At 37.2% G+C, this 23,055-nt stretch overlaps 1 protein-coding gene across 1 annotated transcript in view; it reads right to left on the reverse strand.

The window, feature by feature from the left end:
* GABRG3 (gamma-aminobutyric acid type A receptor subunit gamma3) overlaps positions 1–23,055 on the reverse strand; it is a 318,018-nt gene that overhangs the window by 11,518 nt on the left and 283,445 nt on the right. The window contains exons 7-8 of the mRNA XM_026103153.2: positions 7,946–8,098; positions 624–820 (exon numbers count right to left, since the gene is read on the reverse strand). Coding sequence (XP_025958938.2) covers positions 624–820; positions 7,946–8,098 — 350 coding nt within the window. The remainder of the gene's footprint in view (positions 1–623; positions 821–7,945; positions 8,099–23,055) is intronic.

A 23,055-nucleotide genomic window follows, 5' to 3' on the forward strand; every position in this document is an offset into this window, starting at 1 on the left:
GTTTATACATGAATAATTTGTTTTATTTAAACTGCTTTTGTGTGTGTGTGTTTGCTTGTATTACTCTTGGAAGTATCTTTGTGTCCAGAAGTTCAGCTATCTATAAAATCTTTGTAAGTAACCTTCTCTGCTTTTGTACTTGGGAACATTTGTGTATAGGGCTAAAAACAACTGCTAGTTCCCAATGGAGAGATGGAAATCCCATTTGCAAAGTTCATAAGTATTTCTAGACCTGTTATGCCACAAGATAGCAGATGCGTTTGAATACACATTGATATGTGTGTGTGTATTTTTAAAATAAGCTACAAAATCTGTTTCAGTGGGAGTCTCCTTCCTTTATAATTACCAGCACAGCAATGACATGAGGAAAGAAGCATAAGCAGGATTGCTGCTTCATGGTGAGCAGGCTACTTCTTTTAGCAACAGACCTCACCCCACAAGTAAACAACTACATCTCCTGTTACTATGGTTGGTTATTTCCCATCAGCTTTCAGGGGGCAGAGCACACCACACACTGGGAGGAGCTAGGTGGAGCTGAGTGTCATGGGATTACAGGCTTTATAAAAGCATTCTCTGCTGTATATCACACACATGCCAAAAATTTAAAAATGATCCCATCTTACCGACTTTTTCTTCTTAGTACAGTTTGGTTTCCTGCAACTTGAGTAGTAGTTGAGGGTTGCATACTCCATCAGAGCAGCAAAGACGAATAGAAAGCACACAGTCACAAACAGGTCCATAGCGGTGACGTAGGAGACACGGGGTAATGACTTTCTTGCAATGGTACTCAAAGTTGTCATAGTCAATACTGTGGTAATACCTGCAGAGAGAAACTGGATTTAATTGTATACGATACCATTTCTCCATCTTGGAAACAAATGCACACAAAACAGAGGGCCAAAGTCTACCCAGGTAATCAGAGGAAACTTGTTATTTTCATCTGATAGAGTAAAAGTAATGAAAAATGGCATCAGTAGAGCCAGTACTATTTTGTAAACAAAAATTTCCTCAACAATTTCCGTTTGCCTTTGCAAAACTGAAATTCCCATGCTTCTCAATATTCTTTTCATCATCTCTTCATTTTTCCAGTCCCAGTTAGGTTGTATATAGGGGTGAGGAAGAAGGAGAGAATGAAGACATTTTTAAATAAAAGGCTAAAGCAGAAAAGATACTAAACCTGGAAAAAGAAATAGAAAATATAGAAGGAAACATGGTCTTTTTCACAGTGATACTGTTCTTCTGAAAAATCCTGTGCTCAAAAAAAAGGAAAAAAAGAAAAGTTCCTAAGCATGGATTTTGACAATATGTTTGCATGCTGCTGCTTCTTTGGGAGGGCCACACTACTATTTTCCTTCTGAATGAGGGAAAATGGACTCTCATACATACTTCAGGTGTTCCTTAATGGAAATATCCTTTTTAATTCATAAAAAGCATCACATTCTAGATTGATATAGTAATAATGAATCTATTTGTAGATAAATAGTAGATTTATCTTCTCTATTAGTATATTTATCTACTACTAGTAGTAGATTAATTTAGTAATAATGAATCTACTAATAATGAATTATTTGGTCTGAAATATCCTGAAACAATATAATCAGTACTAGAATGAAGTCTATGGGGCATCCATTATTTGGCTGCAAGGGTAGTATGTGTCAGTTGTATTCATTCCTGAGGAACAGAAGTCTTTTCTTTCCCACTTTTGGGCTGATGTTTGTAATCATTCTTTGTGAACTGCTAGCCTTTTGGTAGAAAAAAACCCCCAAACTTTTCAACAGCTTGGACACAAAAATAAAACTCACTCAAGTCTCAGGAGAGAACCTGCTCTAAAAACAACATACTTATAAGGTAATTTTTATAGCTAAACTGACATTTTGCAACAGTGCTCAGTGTTTGAAATAGCATGGGATGACTGAAATTATGCCTTATAGTAAAATTACTTCTCACAAACAGCACTCTGGAGAGCAAGAAGTATCTGCGGATTACTTTTGACTATCTTCTCTTTATGAAAGAACGCCTGCCTTTGATCTGTAACATTTGATAGGAACTACAGTGATCTGCAAGAAAAACTCTCCCCATTCAATTCTCACAGTCACTGGAAGAGCCAGTGAGCAGAGTATTGCCTAGATCTAGACCTTCTTTTATAACAAATGACAAATAATTTTATTTCTCAACTACCCAAATGACTCTCCAGAAATGAAAATGAAAAAAAAAATGCTGCTGAAGAAACCACATCCCAATAATCAAAAGACTAAAGCAATGCTAGTAAGAAGTGGGGAATGTGGAGAATCTTCCCTTTCACAGGGACCTCCCTAATCAATGTCCTTGACCTCAGCATTAGGGCTCCCTTTATGCTACAACCCACAGCTGCGGTTGTAGTCATGTAACCTTTAAGCTAGGTAGTTTATCTAACTATACAAATGCAACACATAGATCTTAGTACAAAACAGCTGCCCTGATGTTACCCAATGTCCTGTTACGTTTTGTAGCCTACCCTGAGGTTTCGTTGCTTTAGCTAACTTTCTATCCTGCAAATGCTAGTCTGTATATGAACTACACTTAAGTTTTTGAAATGCAGCATGGACGTTCTTGTAGACTTTGTATATATCTCGAACATCTAAAAAGCTACTGGGGAAATATTTTTATTTCTAATATTTCTGTTCTAATTGTGCCGCATCCCAGTGTAGGCAGAGGTGGCTGCCATGATCCAGTAACCTCTCCAGACTCCTAAACAACAGCTAACTGATGCTTTGAAAAACCTCCAGAGACAAACCCCATGCTTCGCCATTCATCACAGTAGGGCACTGCATGAGTGTTCAGCTGCAAAAGGTGTTGGCTCACTCGTCCTGATTTGCCCCACACTAACTATGAATTATAATTCATCTTTCTGTATGATCAGGGCCTCCAATGCATAGCTATTTTTCAGTGAAACTACAGACAAAAGAAGATACTCAGGTCTCAGGAAGGAGTAACTTTAGAAGAACTGCATCTGGACAGATGAAAACATCTAAAGGTGAAACAAAAAGATTTTTACTTTTATTATTTATATAAAATCTTTTGATGATATGAAATCCAGTATAAAAACATCATTCTTCATTTAAGTTGAGGCTTGGGTTTGAGTTTTAGCTCAGACAATAAATAAGAAATGAGTGTTTGAAATGATAAAAATTCTATCCTGTATGTCAGTTTTACATCTGATACATTGATATAAGTTTTGAAATATTACAAGTGTTACCATGAAATACACAGAGAACAAAGAGAAAGAACATGCACCAGATGATACAGTTCTGTATTTCTATACTTTTATAGGTCAGAATATTCAGAAATGCATGTATGAAGAAAATGTAACACCTACTGTTTCCAGACAGAATATCCAAGTTCCTTACCCTTAGCTCATTTTATCTGCCATTTTAAGAAAACACAATTTGTTGACTGGTTTAAAATGCAATAAACCTTACCAGATGAAATTCTAAGTCTCTCATTTTGAAGAGACCAGTACCATGAAGAGAATTTTGCATCTGTTTTTGAAATTTCCAGTGCTTTGGAGCTATTTCAACAGAATTTCAAAATCAGCCAAAGACAGTTTTGAAGCAATCTGTCTCCAAAAATATCAGCTGCATGGGTGTAGGTGGGAGTCCGTGTTTGTGTATAAACACCAGTTTGTGACATTTATTTTCTCTGAGCAAGTTCCATATCAAAGATGCTACTTCATAAATCAAAAAGGACTGTCCAGTAGATCAAATGATCCAGGGATTCATCACACATGAGGATGTTTTAACCTTTAGATCATTGGTTTAAACAGTTATTTAAAATTATTACAGTCTGAAAGCTGCTTAGTGGACAACAGTATGCAAAGTGAAATAGCAGGAGCTTCAGTGTTAGAAATTAAGGGAGGCTTAATTTTTAGTATATTTCTAAGAGTATTATCTCCAGACAAGGGTGTTAACATGCCGATGGGATACTGTGGGAAAAAGTGTACTGCCTTTGCCTGTGCTGTCACTTGTTTATGAATAGGCATTTCTTTTCTCCACCTTTCTGGTCTAGTACCTTTTTTGAGCACTTTTTTTTTCTAATGAATGAATTTAAGATGGGATGACAAGAAAAGCAAAGTTCACTTTCTGTTAACCATCATTTATATCTTCTTTTATATCAACACATTGTTGGGCTTGACACCCACTGTATTTATCAACTTCAGTTTGAGTTTGCTATATACTAACTGCCCAGATATATAACATGTTAAATCTATTTTAAAAAATAGTGGAAAGCAGGTGAAAACTTCAGTTTAACTTACTTCCCTTCATCTTCAAGGGAAACACCCTGTTATTTTCCAAATCATAACATTTCTTTAGACACTTACCAGCTGCTCTTGACTATGAGCATTGGAAGAAGATCATTTTCATTATTAGAGGCAAGTAGAAGAAGCAGAGAGATATATTTTTCTGTCTGAATGGAGGGCACTATAATCTGGGATCGCAAAACACAGTTCTCATCCAACACTTTTGAATTCTATTTCCAGTTTCCGACCTACTCTTCAGGTGGCCCAGAGTGAGTCATGTTATCACTCTGGGCCTCAGCCGCTCAAACAGAGTGTAAAAAATGGGATTATGATGCCAACTTTTTAAAGAGCACTTTGATGCCTCTAGACAGTGCTGCTGAAAGAATGATTATGGTTCTGTCTTTTCCCTCACAGCCTAAATACCCCTGATTGCATTTAGTTTTTCCAGCACAGAAATAGCTTATTACTTAGAGTTATTCAGAAAGGGGTAAAAACCTGTCCTCCATATAACCCTGAGTAGTTGCCAATAGCTTACGAAATTACTCATTAATTTCACAGAGTGAAATGTTTCCCTGATGCTATTCCTTCACATTAATGCAGTTACACTAGGGGTGGGTTTGGTGCACAGAGTCTACAATTCATTTCAACTAATTAGCAGGACGATTTCAGTGGCTTGCCTTTGGCTGTATTACTCACAAGTTCACCATGTGCCACTATCCAAACGTGGGTGTGGGTGGTGGTGTTCAGACAGATTTACTGGTTGCTTTTTACAAGCAGACTTGCAGTAAACTAGGAACATCTGCTTACTACTCCCCAAGGGTCAACAGGCCATTGCCAGTCTGAGAGCAACAGGGTTCTGATTGTGCACAGAAAGAAGTGACCCACATATATATTATTTTCCAGTCATTTGACTTTAGTCATCAGAATTTATATTTTCATCCAGTAATTTAATTTTTTACCACATTTTTAGGAGTTGGTGCTTTATCTCCCTTTTCACTTTTCTGATGAAAACCAAGCATTGTGAAAGATAATCCAAATGGATGCTGTGTTACTCTCAGCACACACATGGAGTTTCACAATTCTGGTTAAAAAAAGCTCTTAGCAGAGCATGGCCAGTCTTTCCTTATCTCCACTGAGCCACACAACTTAAGTTAAGCAGAAAAGCATGTTAAAGGCCTATTGTTCAATTTTATAGCCACTACTGGCAAGTCTACATGGCCAGGAATAGACAGCTACACAGTTGCTCTGTTTTGCCTTCTCTGCACTGCCCTGGAAGTGGAAGGGGTATATGTCTTAGGGTTTGCTGTGTTGCCACAGCAGCACTATAAAGGCACTTTGGCACTCATATGCTGAGAAGAAGGACTGAATATTCCTTTCTCAGAACAGAATCGCAGAAAACTGGGCCCATGTGATGCCTTGACGCTTACTGGTCTGACCTGGAAGGGTGTTTTGAAAGTCAGATCTAGTGTACAGATGTTCAGTTCAAGGTTTATAAAAGCAAATGAGCAGAATTAAGGTTCTGTTACACATCGAGAGAAAAATGGGTACCAGAAGTAGTGCTGTATTTCTTAATCTTGACAAACTCTGGGAGCAAATCCAGCAGTTTATGGTCTTGTGCTGACCAGATGCAAAATGGGTTGTAATGTAGAATCTGTAAAATGTAGACCAGTATTGTTTGCCTGCAGTTCTGTTATTACAGGTTCTCTGAGACTATTCTTACTACTGATTCGGTTGCATAGTTCTATGTCACTGAGCTGCTTTTGGTTGGAAAGGATGTCCCTGGTCATTCACTAAGAAGAAAAGCTGATGCAGCCTCTGTAGGAAGATGCCTAAGTATTGACAGCACAAATGGCTGACATATAGTGTCATTGCTTAAACAAAGCTGTGCCTAGTAAGAGCTACACTTAGAGGATATTTTTGGTAACATATTTCTGCTGGCATTCAGCTAAAAGTTACTCAACTATTGATTTCCATTAGCAGTTTTGCAAAGAAAAATGTTTTTAACCTAGGCTCTAGTGTAGCATGTAGGCTGTGAATAGATGACCATACAGTTGGACATTGCACAAGCAAAGGACTTGAAAAGTGAGGTCAGACTTTTAGAAGTCCAAGGAGAGTCTGAGGGACTTTCCAGCTAAAATCTCATTGAAAGTGAATGGGCTTCTAAGTCTCTTTAGCACTTTGTTTTTCCTTTTCCCCTCAGTGCTTTCAGAGCACTGAAAACCACAGCACCCTCAGAATTGGTGGTGGCTCTGATTTATTAGTGCAGGAGAGGAATAGACAGAAAAAGGACACACCATTTTGAACAACTCAATAAAGGCTGCATTGTTGAATAAGGTGTCTTCCTCCTGAGATTAAGTGCAGCACCCTGACATAGTGTTTGAAAGAAAGCTCATAGAAATGGATTCACAAAAGAAATAACAATCATTTCTGGTAAACATATCTTAGTTATTTGGATGGAAATGGGATGAGGAATGCTGATGACCCTTGAGCAGCTATTTAGGGGAGTGGGAGACAAAAAAGGTTTGCATAAATGGCTTCTTATTTTCTGGTTGGATGAAGGCCTGTTGGCACACAGCAGGACCCAAGAGTACTGTGCCTGCTGCAGGCTGTGTTCACACATCCTCTGAGAAGGCTACAGCCTATTCTCAGTCTTTGTCTTCAGACATGTAGCAATATCACCCTCTCAAACCTGGTGACTCAGTTGCTCTTATGAATGCTCCCTATCTAATTTCAGTTCAGAAAAGCCTGGCAGGTCAGCTTAATCTTTATTAGTTTGGTCTTATGACTGAAAAGATTTAGACGGTCCAGCCAGTTAGCTGAAGATGGTGGCAAAGTCTAGTGGGAGGGAGCAATGAATAGCTGGGAATGGTAACCTCAACACTTGACAACAGGCATGTTAACTTTGACTCAGCCTCCCCTTCTTCCTTGGGTGGTAGGTTTCTGAACTGGTTCATATTTGCAAATCTGGCAACCGCAGTCTAGACTAAAATGTTGTTTTCCCTTCAGTTTTGATGTACACCTATAATTGCCTGTTATGTTGCCCTTGATGCTGGCAAAACCTGCAGATTTTCCTACAGACATCAGAATAAATGGTGAAGGTTGTTGAGTGTAACATAAAGTACAGTGCTGAAATCCACATGGTCCTGACATAAATTATCTGCTAAAAAACCTTTACCAGCATAAATCTCTACAATGCCTGAAAAAACAGGTGATTATTTATACACCTAGTGTGGAGATTAACTTTAAGTGCACAAGCCTAAAACACTTTGAAAGACTCAGTGTTATCATATTCCACACTTTTCAGTATACATAGCACATAACATAAGAGAGAGTTTCAGAAGGGAAGGAAGGTAGCAGTGCAGTGCATTTATTCTTCAAAAATGTCATTAAAATATTATAGTGAGAACAAGGAGAGAGCCATTAATTCTAGAATATTATGCAAAATAGGTGGCAGTGTCATTCCAAAGGGTCATGGTAGTTCACTTTTAATTACCCTGTTAAAGAAAGAAAACCAAGGTCTTCTGTGATAAGTAGATTTGAGCCTGCAAGATGTGGTAGCAATAATCCAAAGTATATAGCTAGTGGCCTTTTTGAAAGGAAGCTGACATTTTCAAATGGTAATATACAGACTACACAAAGAGAGCAGAAAAGGAATTAAAAAAAACTTACCTAATGCTGTTCGTGCTGGTGTGGCATCTTTTTTAATCCAAAAGGATACCCAGGAAAGAACAACTGTTAATATACAGGGAATGTATGTTTGGATAGTGAAGTATCCCATTCTTCTACTTAAATCGAAGTATATAGTCATGACTACATAATCACCTGCAATAAAGCAAAGAAAATTAAAATTGCTGTTGTGGTAAGATACAGACATTTACTAAAATGTATATGAAATGTATATGAAATATTTCTTAGTGTTTTCAGAGCATCTGTGCAGTAGTGCTCACATAAAATAGAATTTAAATAAACCTTTCCATTCTCATGGAATTCCTTTAGCTTTAGCTTTAGGTCCCTGCAGAAATGTTGACCTATTTGGACAGCAGCAGGCAGAGGCTCTCAGGAGTCATTCCTGATGAATAAATTTTTAGCCCTCCAGACTTGGTATTTCTAGATGACTCCATCACTACAAACATGAAGCTACCATCATTTATCAGATTCTGTAACCAAGCTACACTAAATCCCTCTCCTTCAGCAGGCTGTGCCTTCCTTGCCCTAATTTTAAGTCTGAGTGACTTCAGCTTTCCTCTTCTGAGATGTGAACTAGGCAGAAGAGGGTCTTTATGACAGGTGAAGCATGTGCGTAAGTGCCAAGACATGAGAAGTCATTTACAGACACTAGAGCCTCAATATCAGAGCAAGAGGTCAGACTGCACACTTTTAAAGGTCTTACCACTAAAAATCAAGAGTCTGTTTCTGTCAACATTCCTCCATTTCAAAGCAGTAATGGTCAATTCTAGTATATGTAAACCTTCAGAAGGTGAGCCTGGGAATAAAGTTTATTATTCTGCTGAATACTAAAATTCATAAAACCAAGGGATCAGTAAGAAGGCTGGCTGATCACACATTACATGATTTTATTCACAGTATCCCTGCTGTTTGCCCTCGTGGCTCTGCAGGGGATAATAACCTGTCCCTCTGTCTCTCTCTCTCTACCCAGCAGAGGCTAACAAACTTATCACCTCTGTCCTTACTAAAAACTTCCTCTGCTTCACAGGTGTTAACTATCCTTTTCCCTCAAATAGTCACAGTGATTAATGATAATGAAATTGAGCAGAGAGCAATTTCTGTACTTTGCTTGAAGTTTGTTGCTTCCATTTCAGATGTGAAGCAGAACTTCTATGCCTGAAAACTTTTCTTTTTTTTTTTTGTCTGACTACACTACTCGATCTAATACATTGCATTGCTTCTCATTACAAACCTTGCTTTTCTAGAATAGGATATGTGCACCATAGATTGTCTGCAATAGGTAGGCAAATCTGTCCTGTTACAGCAAACTGCCAAAGACTGAAGAAATAAGGAGCATAGAGGGATTAATCCCCAGAGATATTTACATATGACTCTCTCAAATAGGAACATAATGGGTTCATTAGGAGTTGAAAAAATGCAGTTAATCTTCTAATAACAGAAAGCATAAGAACAAAACCATTGAATACAGTGGATATTTTGACTATAGCTCAAGATTTCATAGAAATTAATTCAGTAAAAATAACTTTCACCCAAATTCTCTCTGAAGGCCACTATAAAATGAGTGAACTAACATAAGCTACGAAGTCAAAAACAGATAAAAATCTGAGGGTGGTATTTGGGAAGAGAAGCTTAGAACAATGAGTAAAAAGCAAAACTTTCTATGTGTAAAAACAATACTGAGAAAGATAGATAGGAAAGAGTTGGATATGCCTGTGGACATCATGCTTCTGTTAGATGAACGCACAGATATTCATGAGTGTTGTTCCAGTGAAGAGTGTGTGTCTGGGAAAATTGGATAGTGGTTCCAGAAGCACTGTGTATTTGGCATAATGGGATAGAGCTTTAATGAAAGAGCTTGCTGCCGCTGAAAGCATGAAGCATTGCTACATGCACTGTCACTACGTACTGAGACTTGTGGGGTGTTCATAGTCAGCATGTTATCTTCACGGCACCAATCCCCAGCACTTTTCTCTGTGCAGGGAATGGGATCAGGCAACTGATGTGGGTTAATAAACATTAGTTCTTCTGGTTTATTTTTAAACTACATCAGTTCCCTAGTCTGTTTCACTGCATGGCTGAAGAAAGATTTGTACCACCACAACTGAGGTGATTGTGCAGAAACAGGATTAAGGAGCCACAGGCAGTGTAAACCAGTGCTTCTACTGATTGGAATGAAACCAACATCAGTGGAAAACAGTTATGCTAATGTTGCAAAGGTTGTCTGTCAACACAGAAGAATGAGCAAAAAAGGAAGTCGAAGATTCTACAGGAAATGGTGACAAGTCTTTACCTTTCCCTTACTCAGTCATTGTACATGTACTTTTATAAACTGCAAACTGTACATCTACAGATAAGCTGTTTGAGAATGATAGAAGGCAAAGCATGTTGCAGACTTCTCATTTTATACAGCGATACATGTTACACACAGTTTAAGTACACGCAAAAGTCACTGCTCCTCTGACTTGTATCACCGTGAAATCCAGCAGAACAAATGAGAACAGGGCTAGATACTGGACATAGTAAGGTAAAGTCCCTGATTGGAAGGTCTTTGACCTATATAACCTGATCATTTGAGAGCTGGAGAAAGTTGTGAAGCATTTCACGTGTCTTGCAGACAGGAACTTAGGCAGAGATTAGATGACATGGAAAGCATCAGCACATTTAGTCAGGAACTGATTCAGTATCTTCCAGGGGCAGGATTAATCTCACCCAGGTTTTAGACATCTGTAAGGCAGATTCTACAGATGATCTCATCATTGTGGCCTCCTTTTATACTTAATACTTAATGAAGTAATTTTAATATGTGGTTTGTCTACCCTGTTTTAAAGGTTCACTTTAAAAGGAGGTGAATGTGCCCACAAGATTTCCATTTCTCTCCAGTGATTAAAAAAGGAGTGGCCAGCTCAGGTGTGGACAGTGACACTGTAGACACAGATTGTCCAATGAATCAATCACATCCCTTGATCCCAAGATGAAAACTTCTCCACAAAACTGTGCTACTTCTTGGATGGTTACTTAATCAAATTATAGTAACTTTCTTACCCTTTTTAAAGTGTATTTTAACTATTTTCCTGCTTTTATTTCATTGTTAAACTTCATGATCTGATCTTGGAGGACCTGTGCAACTACTCTGCTTGCTCCTCTGTTCTTCACTTTTCTCTTCCTCTCTTCCTTCCCCTGCTCTTAAGCCTTCTTTGTTACAACAGAACTTTTCATTTTCTCTTTATCCCAATTAAAAACTTGCCAAGAGCTAGATAATCCAGCTAGATAAATACAGGAACTGTGACTCAGCTGAATTTTACAAAGAGCTGCAAATTCCCAAGTATCTAATAAAGACACATAGAAGTCTAATAAATACTCAAAGAAGATGAAATCCTAGGAGAATGATAGGCTGCATTCATTTATTCACTTACCTATCTTTATTATCTGGAATCCAGACAAAAATTCTCATGGTTTGGAAGGGAGACCCAGGCATAGTGGCAGCAGCTGTGCATAGGGACTTATATATTGTACTCTCTGTGCTGTTTTCTAACTTAGAAGAACACGCTGACAGATTATGCACCAATAGTTTGAGAGAACAGTTAGGTTCAGTAGAATTACTGGTGCAAAGCAGACATAGGAGGAGAATTAGCTGCCTGTCCCACAGCATTGTAATGGTGATGAGGGAGAACACAACCCAGAGACTGTGAACACTGATGACAATACTTAGCGGCAGGAGGAAATCACCTCTGCTGAAACACAAAACCCAAACTGGAAGCACAAATGTTGGGATTGCTGTAAAAGGCAAGCATTTTTCTGTACAACATGTACTAGCTGTATTTTTTAAATAGTTTTGGTAAATTAAGATATGCAACTAAGTGACACTTCAGTTCTTTTATCTTCAGTCAAGTCAACTTCTATTGAGACTCTTCAATTGTCTCTTTGCTTAGAGAAGGTCAGGCATGCATGTACCATGGCTACTTCCCTTTGATGCAGAGCTCCAAACTGCATTATTATTATTATTAAAGTCTACATTATTCTCTATGTATCTAAAAACACTTGCCTGAAGTCTGAAAGAGTGCATCAAGGAAAGTAGCCATGGTACATACATTTCTGACTTTCTCTACACACACAAAACAATTTAAAAGATACTTAATGTTCACAGACAACTAATATGCAAACCATTGAATCTCTCCTCTCTTCCAGGAAGTATGATGTACATTTCATCCTGTATGTCCTGCAGGCATGAGAACCCAAAGGAGAGAAAGAGCTTTTATGCACTCTGTGCTGTGCCTCGTTGTTCCTTTGTCACCCTTCAGAGCTCCACCTGCCATTACTGCGACTGCCAGAAGAGGAGCTAGTGCTGATTATGCAACAAAGCTCTGCGGGGCAGACAAGACAAGAAAACCTTGTTCCAAACTGCAAATCATTAAATCAGTGTAGTTGGTTTAAAAATAATCTCCTGATAATTGCCCTGCTGGGACCACTGGAATAACTAATATCAAAAAAAATTCACTTTGAAACTCAGAGAGGAATTCTATTTTTTAACAGCTTAAGTAATTTCCCAAGAAGGCAAACTAACTTTGAACTGGACTATCAGACCAACACAATGAAATAATGAAAATTACCTTGAGGCAAGATAGTGCACTATAGGTTTTCTATAATAAGAGCAGAAGATGCATCTTGAGGCAGCAAATGTGAAGTAATAGCAATAGTGCAGCAATGCTTCCCACGGAACCAAGATGACTATTGTCTGTAACCCATAGGACTTGTATTAGTTTAACTTTCTAATTCAAAATTTGGAACAATAATTTTTTTTAAGAAATAAGCGCTGTAGACTTTAATGAACAATGCTAAACTATAGCCTATTTCCTTTGTCTATTGAAGACTAAGGGCACAGCTGACTGAATTGCTAGAAGTTTGCCTGCAATGCGCTAAATACAGCTCTCTTAAGCATGAAATGTTTGAGCAGAATCCAATTGGTTATTTTATTTTACATAAATCTTTTCAAAATACAAAATGATGCACTGTAAAGCATTTCTTTAATCAAACCACATTATACTCTCTTACTATGCATTTTTTCACTCATCCATTATACTCTGAGGCTAGCAAGTACTGCAATCTCAATTATTGTAGAAGAAAGTTAAATAGTGAATGACTTTACAAAGACTGCAACATGAAACTACAATCCATATATAGAGTAATTTCAGCATGTAACTGAGAGTTACATTCTAATTGTTCACCACTAGAGATGGAGGATAATGAGAGACAGAGTTTATCTATGTAGTTACAAGAGTCTGATTACAGGAAAAAAAGGAATAGTCATTAGAAGGAGGACTCACACAGTACGTCACAAGTATTTCTTTGTTGATCTATGGGGCCACAGAGCGTACGCTGAGGTATTTTCCCTACTATCTCAATAAATAAAATTTACTTAACAGCTAGCAACCTAATTTTGCAATCTTCAGTATTTCCTTCTTTTTTTCCATTTTATTTCTATTTGGAAGGCAAGAAAAGACTCTGTTTAATTCTGTCATTCACTCACCACTGTTCCTTTCCTCCCAGCCTTGTCTCTGACCTTAACTTCCCAAAGCTCCCTGTTTTATTTCCTGAACTAGGTTTCTGTGCTTTCTTAGTAAGCCGAAAATTTTGGTCACTGCCTATCAGGCATACAGTACAATGACCTTGAGTCACAAGCTCCTTCATTTACAATTCTTATCTCTGATGCAGAACAGAACTGTAATATGGGTGATTTCAAAAAAGTGTCTCAAACAGGAGACCACTCCTGTTGTTGATTACATGGCTCAGACAGATGGTAAGTAAAGCCAATGAAGAAATATCTTTTCATTAGAGTGAATACACATAGAAGTTTTCCCAAAACGTTTACTAGACGGGTTTTCTGGAAGTGACTTGTGGTAGTGCTGGTACAGATTAGGGATGTGGAAGTTCAGGTTCAAGAGCTGGTTTCAGGTTCCAGATTTTGCACAAAATCAGGCAGAAATGGAGACTGTGGTACAAAACCTCGGCCTGCCTAATTCAGCATAGAATTTTTCTTCCAAATCAGACAGAGTTGTCATGCAAATCAGGTCTTTTCATACTCCAGGGCCAGCATCCTGACCACTCAGAGACATGTCTAGTTGGAGTTCAGGCTATCTTCCTGCTACCACTACTGAAAGGAGAACAGACAGATCAGAATTTCTTACTTAAGGTACATTTTACCTATTACTGACATTTCAGCAGCTTGTCTGCCTACAGAACTGGTATCCCATGCTAAAGTTGCTTTCCTAGATGCTCTGGAAGGTGCAGTGACCAAGCAAAATGGTAGAAGAAACAGCTGAATTGCCTCACAAGTGGCTATGACTCCAGAACCAGCTATTATTAGAAGAGAACAGAAAAGACTGAAAATTGATTTTGTAGTTGCTTCCTGGAGAGAAATGTAGAAGAAGTGAAAGTCCTGAAAGCATCATTAAAAATGTTTATATTTTATTTGGAATCTCTGTAAACAACAAAGAAATACTGAGGGCTTAGTGCAGGCTTAAATTGACTCTTCCAAATTGTGTCACTCAGCATGCATTAAGAGTTTTCACTGCCAGGAATAATCTTTCATCCACAGTACTTTAAGACTAAACCAATAAATAAATAAATAAATAAATAAATAAATAAATAGAATGGCTGAGGTCATGCTGTCATGTAAGGACTCGTCTTATATTTCCCTATGCTGCTCTGGCCTTTCAGGTGTCTTCTTGTGACTGACATATGCTTGGGTGAGAGTACATGTACTGCAGAGCGACATTCACACCTCGTCCCAGATAAATTGAGCATTGTTAGAGTAATAACATGCCACATTATATACAAAATTTCTGGATGATCTGTATGTTTAAACACACTAGAATTGTATACAAGTCTTCAGAACTGACATTTATTATATGCATTTCCATAGCAGCTATGGGACTCCTAGTCACAGGCAAGGCCCTTATATAATAGACGTTGTACAAACACAGAGCAAAACAGCAGTCTGTGCTCCAGAATCTCAGATTGTGAATTTACAATTGTCTTGGGCTTTCATAGTGTGAGTGTGTATGTTTATGTACAGTATAGCCCTGAGCTGGATTTCAACACTTATAACTGAAATGCAGATTTTTCCAGAGATGCATGCACACCATGCATGCCAATTCATTGCTTAAGTTTTCTGTTATTATAAAGAAATGACTATATTAATATACAGAAGAAAACGATGCCTATGGCCAACAGCATTGCTTGTTTTTGCTTGTAAATATCATCCTCAGTTATATATATACACACATATCCATAAACATGAATAATAAAAAACAAATAACAACAGATTTTTCTAAAGAGTGAAAAAGAAAGGCTGACTAAAGTCAATAAATTTTTTTAAGTCATTTAAGACCAAGACTTGGCCCTGATTTGTCATCAGAACAAGATGTTCATTTTTTTTTCTTGCCTAATAACAAGAGGAAGTATAATTTTGAGGAACACATTTTTACTTGAAGCTATCCTTTTTTTTAATGTCAGCATCAAAAAATTTGCATTTAGTGCTATTTGTTCTTCCTTAGGCAATGAAGTTTCTTTTTCTTTTATACAAGTAGCATTTTCAAAAATTTTTGTAAAAAGTCACTTTTATTGAATAAAATATTGCCTGTTTTTAAAAGTTAATGGCTATGTTTCCAGCACAAAAAATTATTTCATACTCTGATTTTAAATCTGGACTTTCCATGAATTTGTTCCTATTAACACATTTTTCAGATTTATTGACATATATAGTCTGGGTGCTGAAACCGTTCATGAAGAACTAAAATAAAAAAAAAAAAAAGGCACATTTTCCAAAATTTAAATTCATTGTATCCCACAGTCATTTGAAACCTACTAGTCAGTATTTCTTATGCCCTAACCAATTCATTATATGCTGTACTGACATTTTTAAAACAGTTAATTTTTATTCAGTTGTAATCATTTCACTGTCTGTAGCTGCAACCCATATCTTCTGTTAAGTGCCTGAAATACTTTGAGTATACTTGGGAGATAAATCAACATCTATGAATATAACTGACCTCCAAAACTAATTCCAAAAGTACGAGCTTTGAGACAAAAAGCGCGAATGATTACAGTGTTTGGTTGCATGATAAAGCATGTTCTGCTTATTTACACTGATAGGTCGTTCTGCCAAATCCACCTGTTCGTTGTTCCCAGTCCTATTATTGTACATAATACTCTCCTCCCAAGAAGGCTGTGTGAAGTCTTACTCATCTTAGTCATCTATGCAGTACTGTAAGCATCACAGTTGCTTTCAGGCAGTTCGGGCCTGTTATCTTTAGGCATAATGACATTTTTGTTTTAGAACATAAGGGATCATTTAGTATGTTCTTTCAAATGGGTACTAATGAAAACGATTGATTTTTAATTTGACTACTGTAAGGTACAACTACTACTGGAAAATCCTCAAAAAAGGTAGTTTCATCAAACCACATAATGGGAATAAAAATGTATAACACCACAAGCAAGAATTTGATCCACAATTACATGTCTGGTTTGATTTCTGGCTGAACAGTAGAAAAGACTCACATATAACCTCCTTTTGCATTCATGTATCTAGCTGAGAGGAAATCAATATACAAATATGAGGTAGCATGCATTATCCAGTACTTATTATTCATAAGAAGGTATTGTTATTTATAATAAATAGGCTTTCTTTTGTTCTTAAAAATAAAGGTGAACAATAGCAGATGAAGTGAAAACAGTAATAAATCACCATACTGTCTGTGTCAGTGAAAGTAGATCAGAAAAGAAGATGTGAAAATGAATGCCATTTATCTAGGAAACTTTTTGGGGGAGGGTTTACTAACTGGAAGCTGTGCAACGCTTACATAGGAAAGAACAATCTTCATGCTCCGCAAAGTACCAAATACTCTAGGAGGTCTGACAAGAAGCAACAATAATGACTCTAGCATTCATTTTGCTCTTAATATGCACCAAACCATGCCTGGGAACCACCAGATTTATGTCATCTGTCAATGCTGATCACTTCTCACTTATTTCTAGCACTGAATTTCTTAATCACAAGAGCTGTTGTTTGTGGTAGGAGGCCCCTTTGTATTGAGGTTTGTTATGAAGTCTCACAGGCTTCAACATTAACATTTCTGCCCTGGAGAATTTTATTGAGAGACATTAGAAAAATATACTGAAATCTCCTTGAACTTTAAGGTAGGTCAGACTTACCTAGGTTGATACTACATTCAGACTGTTGAATCTGATTCATTTTTAGGAGTTACAGTTTTCTAGAGACACTTGGGAATTTTCAAAGAAAATGTTGTTTCTCGGGGGATAAAAGTAGTTGTTGAAACAAAACCACTAACAGATTGGATTTGGTGAGTTTTAATTCCAAAAACAGTCAGAATAGTTTACAATTCATAAAAAAGTCCCTTTTGAACATTTTCCAAATAAAATGCTGTCTTTTCTTTCTCCAGAATTATACTTCATGCGCAGATTTTTTTTTTTTTTTAATAATGAAAATGCAACATTTCACTTGGCCTAAAATACTTCTTCCTTTTGTTCAAGATAATGTCCAAGAGTTAGGCCTTACTATCATTTGTGACTGTAATCTGGTAATCTTTCCTATGTTCATGGAATGAGGTAACCTGTTTTTTCCTCTCCATGCTGACATCTAGTCCAGTTCTAACATTCTTTGCCTACGTTCTTGTGGCAGAATTTCCCTTATAATATTTTGAAAGGTTTAAATGGTATCTCATCGGAAGTCCATTCCAGCTCTAAATGTTGCGTTCTAGAAAAGTCTATGGTGATTATCTGGTCTCACTTTCTGCATGGTATCAGATTTTTCTTAGGTAATTACTGCTGCAAACCCAATAGTTACAGATAAAGTAGAACATCTTTTAGAAAATCATCCTACCTTCATCTAAAAATTTCCAATGATGGCATTCCACTGCAACCCTTGAATTTCTTTCAATGCTTAATTATTCTCAATGTGGAAAATATGTTTTTTTCTTAGTCTTCATTTTTCTAGCTTCAGCTTAGACCTTGAGTCTTGTTACATCTTTGCTAGACTGAAGAACCTTCTTCTATCAAACTTCTTTTTCTCATACAGGTATTTATAGACTGTAATCAATTACCCCTTATCCTTCAAAGTAAACACTTATAGTCTCAATACAGGGAATGTTTTCCAGTCTCTAATAGTTCTTATGGCTCTTTCGTGTACTCTGCAGCTTTTCAAAATACCTCCTGAAGTGCAGCTGTCAGAATTAGGACTTATACTTTAATAGCTGCTGTATCAGTATCAAATACAGAGGTGCTATAAATGCCCTCCTTCTAGATGATATTCCTCTGAATACATCTCCAAAATCTGTACAAGGTATTTTGGCCATACCCTCACACCAGAAATATGTTTTAAACTGATTATTAATTGCTGAGAGATCTCCCTGAATCTTTGGAAGTGCAGCACCTAAATTTTCAGGTCTTCAGTTATGGGAAAGCATAATCCATAGGTTTCATTCAATATAAGGCTTTTTGTTCTGAAGTACTGAAATGCATATTGGCACCTAAATCCAAGGTACGAAGATATCTGAACTGCTTTCTACCATGACCTGTTCTCTTAATGATTGGCCATTCCCTCAATCTTTGTGTCACTTGTAAACTTAATGAGTTTTAATGTTATGTTTGCTTCTGCATCATTGACAAAAAATATTAAACAGCATCAAGCCAGAAGCCATAACGCCCTCAACAGAAAGTCCTGACTAACAGTGATTTTTCTATCTATATTTTGAATCCTGCCAGGTAGTCAAATTTTAATCCTTTGATATGTGCCACTATGATTTTTTTATCACTGTAGTTTCTTAATCAAAATGTCATATGGCATCAAGTGAAATGTCTTGCAAAAGTACATTATATCTGCAAAAATGTAATCTCAAAAGATGATTTTGAGTTAGTTTGACAGAAGTGAGTTTCTATGAGTGAATGTTTATTGATATTAATTATATTACCCTCTAAGTTTTTATTAATCCATTCCTCAATCAGCTATTCCATTACTTTGCTTGAGATCAGTGCCAGGATAACAGGCCTGTAATTACTTTGGTCATTCTGTTTCCAGTTTTTGAAAATGCAAAAATAATATATTTCCCCCCAGTCCGCTGAAACTTCTAAGGGGATTTGTTACACATGGACAGTGCTGATCTGTGGTCAACTCTTTAGACTGTTGTTACCAAAAGATATGCTAATTAAACAAAGGGTAATGAAGGTGTCGTGATGACTATTTGCTAAGCTATTTGCTTAGCCACCAGTGCATCACCTGACTTTTTTCCAAACACAGAAATACTACCTAAAATGTCTACTTGTTCACCATATGTTCTCATGCTTCTCTTATCTGTAGACTATCTACCTTCTAATCTTGGTAAATTGCTGTCCAATTCCTTTTACCGTGTTTATACATGTTGTTTCTTTTTACTGTTGCTTTCACCTCTTTTTTACGCAAAGCTCTTTTCTAAACTAGTGCTTTTTTTCCTTGTGAACATGGGATGTGGCTTTTTGGATGTCTAGAAACTATATTTTAAATGATTCCAATCACAGTTCCAATTTTTCTAGTTCTCTTTCCTAACTGATTGGCTTTTCAATTGTTTTCACTTTTGAGAGACTTATTTGTTCAAAGTGCTGAGTTCATATGTGGCTGTGCATAAAATCAGTGCCTGGTAACATATATTCTCTATTTACCACACATAAAAACAATAAATGATTATTTGTACTCCAAAAACCTCTAACATTTAGTTTATTTTTTACACTCTAACTTTTTATCTCACACAGAATTCCTGTGTGGTACAGGCAGTGCTTTTTGAGTTAGGAAATTGTAAAAGGTAAGGTCAAGAAATTCCAAGGAATATTAGTACTTGCAGAAGGGGATTTCTAGCATAGTCTTTCAAATTAAAGGTGACAGCACAGCTATTTTTCACTTCACATCATAGGCAGATGTGTTTTGTTTTTCTGCAGAGCTATTTGTACTCTGTAACACATGCAAGTTTGCATTCTGTTTGCTGCTTTATCTGGTAAAATAAAGAAAAATATCAATCAATATGTATTCACAATTATTTACTTCCAAGATGTTGGACAGCTGGAAAAAGGTAACGTCACTCCTGATTGAGTGTTATTTTAGCTCCTGTTCTGCCTACTAAAGCCTTTCTGACTGGATTGTTATCAGTCTTCCTTACATTCCCAGCAGCCACTATTCTGTCTCTTCAAGTTTCAATGATACCACCTTTTAAATGTATATTCATAAATAAGTGCCTTTATTAATTTTTCTAGCTGGTACCTTTGGTATTCATGTGATTTTTTTTCCCCCTCACATCCCCTAGTGCCTTTGCTGCTGTTAATAAATTCATTTTGTGCTAACTAAAAGCTCACTTTTTTCCTGTTCCTACTGGCCATTTGTCTTTAGTGTACTGCCCTTCTCCATAATCTAGTCAGTTTGTTCTGCTCTTCCCAGTTCATTTGTGATGAATGAGAAAGCCAGCTTAAATCTCATCCAAATCCAACTACTTCTCATCTGTTCATATCTATTTATGAGTAATATTTTTCAATTCTGAACTCCAAACTCGTAAACCTTCACTGTTTTTTATCACAACTATTTCCTTCTTCTAGTACAACTGGCAATGAACTTTGCTTTAATCTGCCAATAATGTTGGCTTAAAACTGTTAAAGACAGAAAATGAGAGTTTTAGTCCAAGTTTGGTGATATTGCTTTCCTCACCTCTCTAGGGAATTACTTTTGCTTATCGATAAATTCTCTTACTCTGTTATTCAGCAGTATGAAATATTTAAGTTACAGGAGAATAACATAGACTGAAATTTTGAAGGGGCTCTTATTAAATTAAACACTGTCATAAAAACTACCAATGCTATTGCTGTTGCAAACGAAAAAATAGAACTGTTTTCCCTGAGTACCTTTCACCAACACCTTTCAACCATTCTCTTCAATCCTGGGCAAGAGCCTATTGGGCTTTCTACATCTTCCCTGTAAGATCCAGAAAAGCATGAGGCACCATAAATAACTGCAGAGACAATAAAGGACCCCTTTCAAATTTTGAAGAAAAGGATGGGCAGGATAAGTGGTTTCATTCACAATTCACAGTTGATTGTAAAAGGGAGCAACTATAGTGCAGCAAGAGATCTACACCTATTGATGCCAGTAATGAATTAGTTTTTGGCAAACAAAAGGCCAGTTCTGTGTAACGAAGCCACAGCAAACTATGGATGTATTTTTCAGCTATGCTAACTTTTTGAAGAGCATTTAGTACTATCTTCAGTAATTACCTTATAGGTTTCTGTTTGCCTCAACTACAAATTCCTATGTAATTATGTACAGACGTGTGAGGCTTTGGGCAGCCGAGTAGCCTCCTTTACTTGAATCCATGGCTCACTGTGAATCACCTATCTAAATGGGACTGTATGAGGAGGACTATATGTCAGATGTGCTCCAATTACAAGGGAATATGAGATGAATTCTAATTGTAACACTACAAAGTCTTTGCAAATTCAGCAGCTTCAGCCAAGTATTTATAAGAGGAGGACAATTTTGGAATCGCTAAATATAGATGAGTCTATTAATTTTTTAACTACTTAATGAGTGTGCTGCTGTAGTAACTGAAGCTCCAAGTTGCACATAGAAGCAAACAACAGAGAGTATGATTTAAAGGTTTTTTTTCCCCAAAGGTTTGTAAAATATTAATGTTCCCTCAATGCTCTGGCACCTGCTTGTGTTGTAGCTATATGAATGCCTGCCTAACATTGATGGACTGCCAGTCTCAGTGGGTCTCCTGGTCTCAGTGACTACTTGGGACCACGGCTCAGCATCCTCATCACATAAGGTCCCTTGTGATTATATATGCTCCGAAGGGCCACTTTCAGTGAGAGATACTAGCTGTGCCTGAAGCCTTACTGCAGGCTTGCTAGCCTACATGGATGTAAATGTATTATGAACTCTGGCCTAAGACTGGTCCCCAGGATGTTACACAGATTGACTAACATGTACTTCTGAGCATTTTCTCCTAAGTATATTCGTTTCACATATGCAGATAGAATCTTCCAGTAGTGGTGGTCTAATGAAAACAGTATGGGGCCTACATCCTCAACACTGCAGTCAAATTAAGTCTTCCGAAGAAGAAAGTATAGCAATGTTTCCATTTGTGAAGGGCTTAGGCCTACAAAGATAAAGTGTACAATGAGGTAACAAAAGGGCAGTCAGAAATTTTACTAAAGGTCTTAATTTAAGCCTCTGATTTTTTTCTATAGCGAGCACTCTCTTTGCCCTGTGCTTTGCAGATTCACAGGGGAATCTGCAAAGCAAGGAGAAAATACCAAACACACAAGATGGTAACAGGCTAGAAAGAACTGGTTGGGAGATATTCGACCATGTGGGAAGGAAACTCAGCAAATCCATACATAGCTGTAGTCCCATTTAAATAGCATACACACATTTGCAACCTAAATACTTACAGAACAGCCATCATATCTGGGACCGACGTTGTCTAAAGAGCTACCCGAGTAACAATCAATTCTGGGAAAGGAACACTAACAAGTTTTTCCTCCTTCCCCCCCCCAAAAAAAAACATTACTGATTTTAGAAACCATCAGACTTACATGACTTACTTATTTGCACAGGTAACTGCATGGCTCTTAGTAAGACAATTAATATCCATGATGCTTGGTGGGATACAACCTGATTAGAAAAGTCAGCTTGGTTGGGGAATGACTACTCTTAAGATTCAACCCTTGAATCCTCTGTGAAGAGTGTAATAGACAACTGTGGTGGTTGGGTTTGTGCTAAGAGCACCTGTTTACTGAACACTAGCTTTTGACTGCTCAACGATTTGTTATTTAAACAATATTCAAGAGAGGCTTTAGATTAGCCCAGTGTAGAGGTGAGCATTGTTTAAACAGGTGATCCATAAATTTATGTCAGAAGGGAGTAAAGTATGCTGTGTACATTTGTTCCAATACAAAGTGCTTTTGGAAGAAAAGCTGAGGAGGAACCAAGATATTGTGCCTATCCCTTTTTATCCCTTTCTTTCTTTTTATTTTCTTTACTGTTACTGCTCTTA

The sequence above is a fragment of the Dromaius novaehollandiae genome, chromosome 1 (genome assembly GCF_036370855.1).
Source record: "Dromaius novaehollandiae isolate bDroNov1 chromosome 1, bDroNov1.hap1, whole genome shotgun sequence".
NCBI lineage: Eukaryota > Metazoa > Chordata > Aves > Casuariiformes > Dromaiidae > Dromaius > Dromaius novaehollandiae.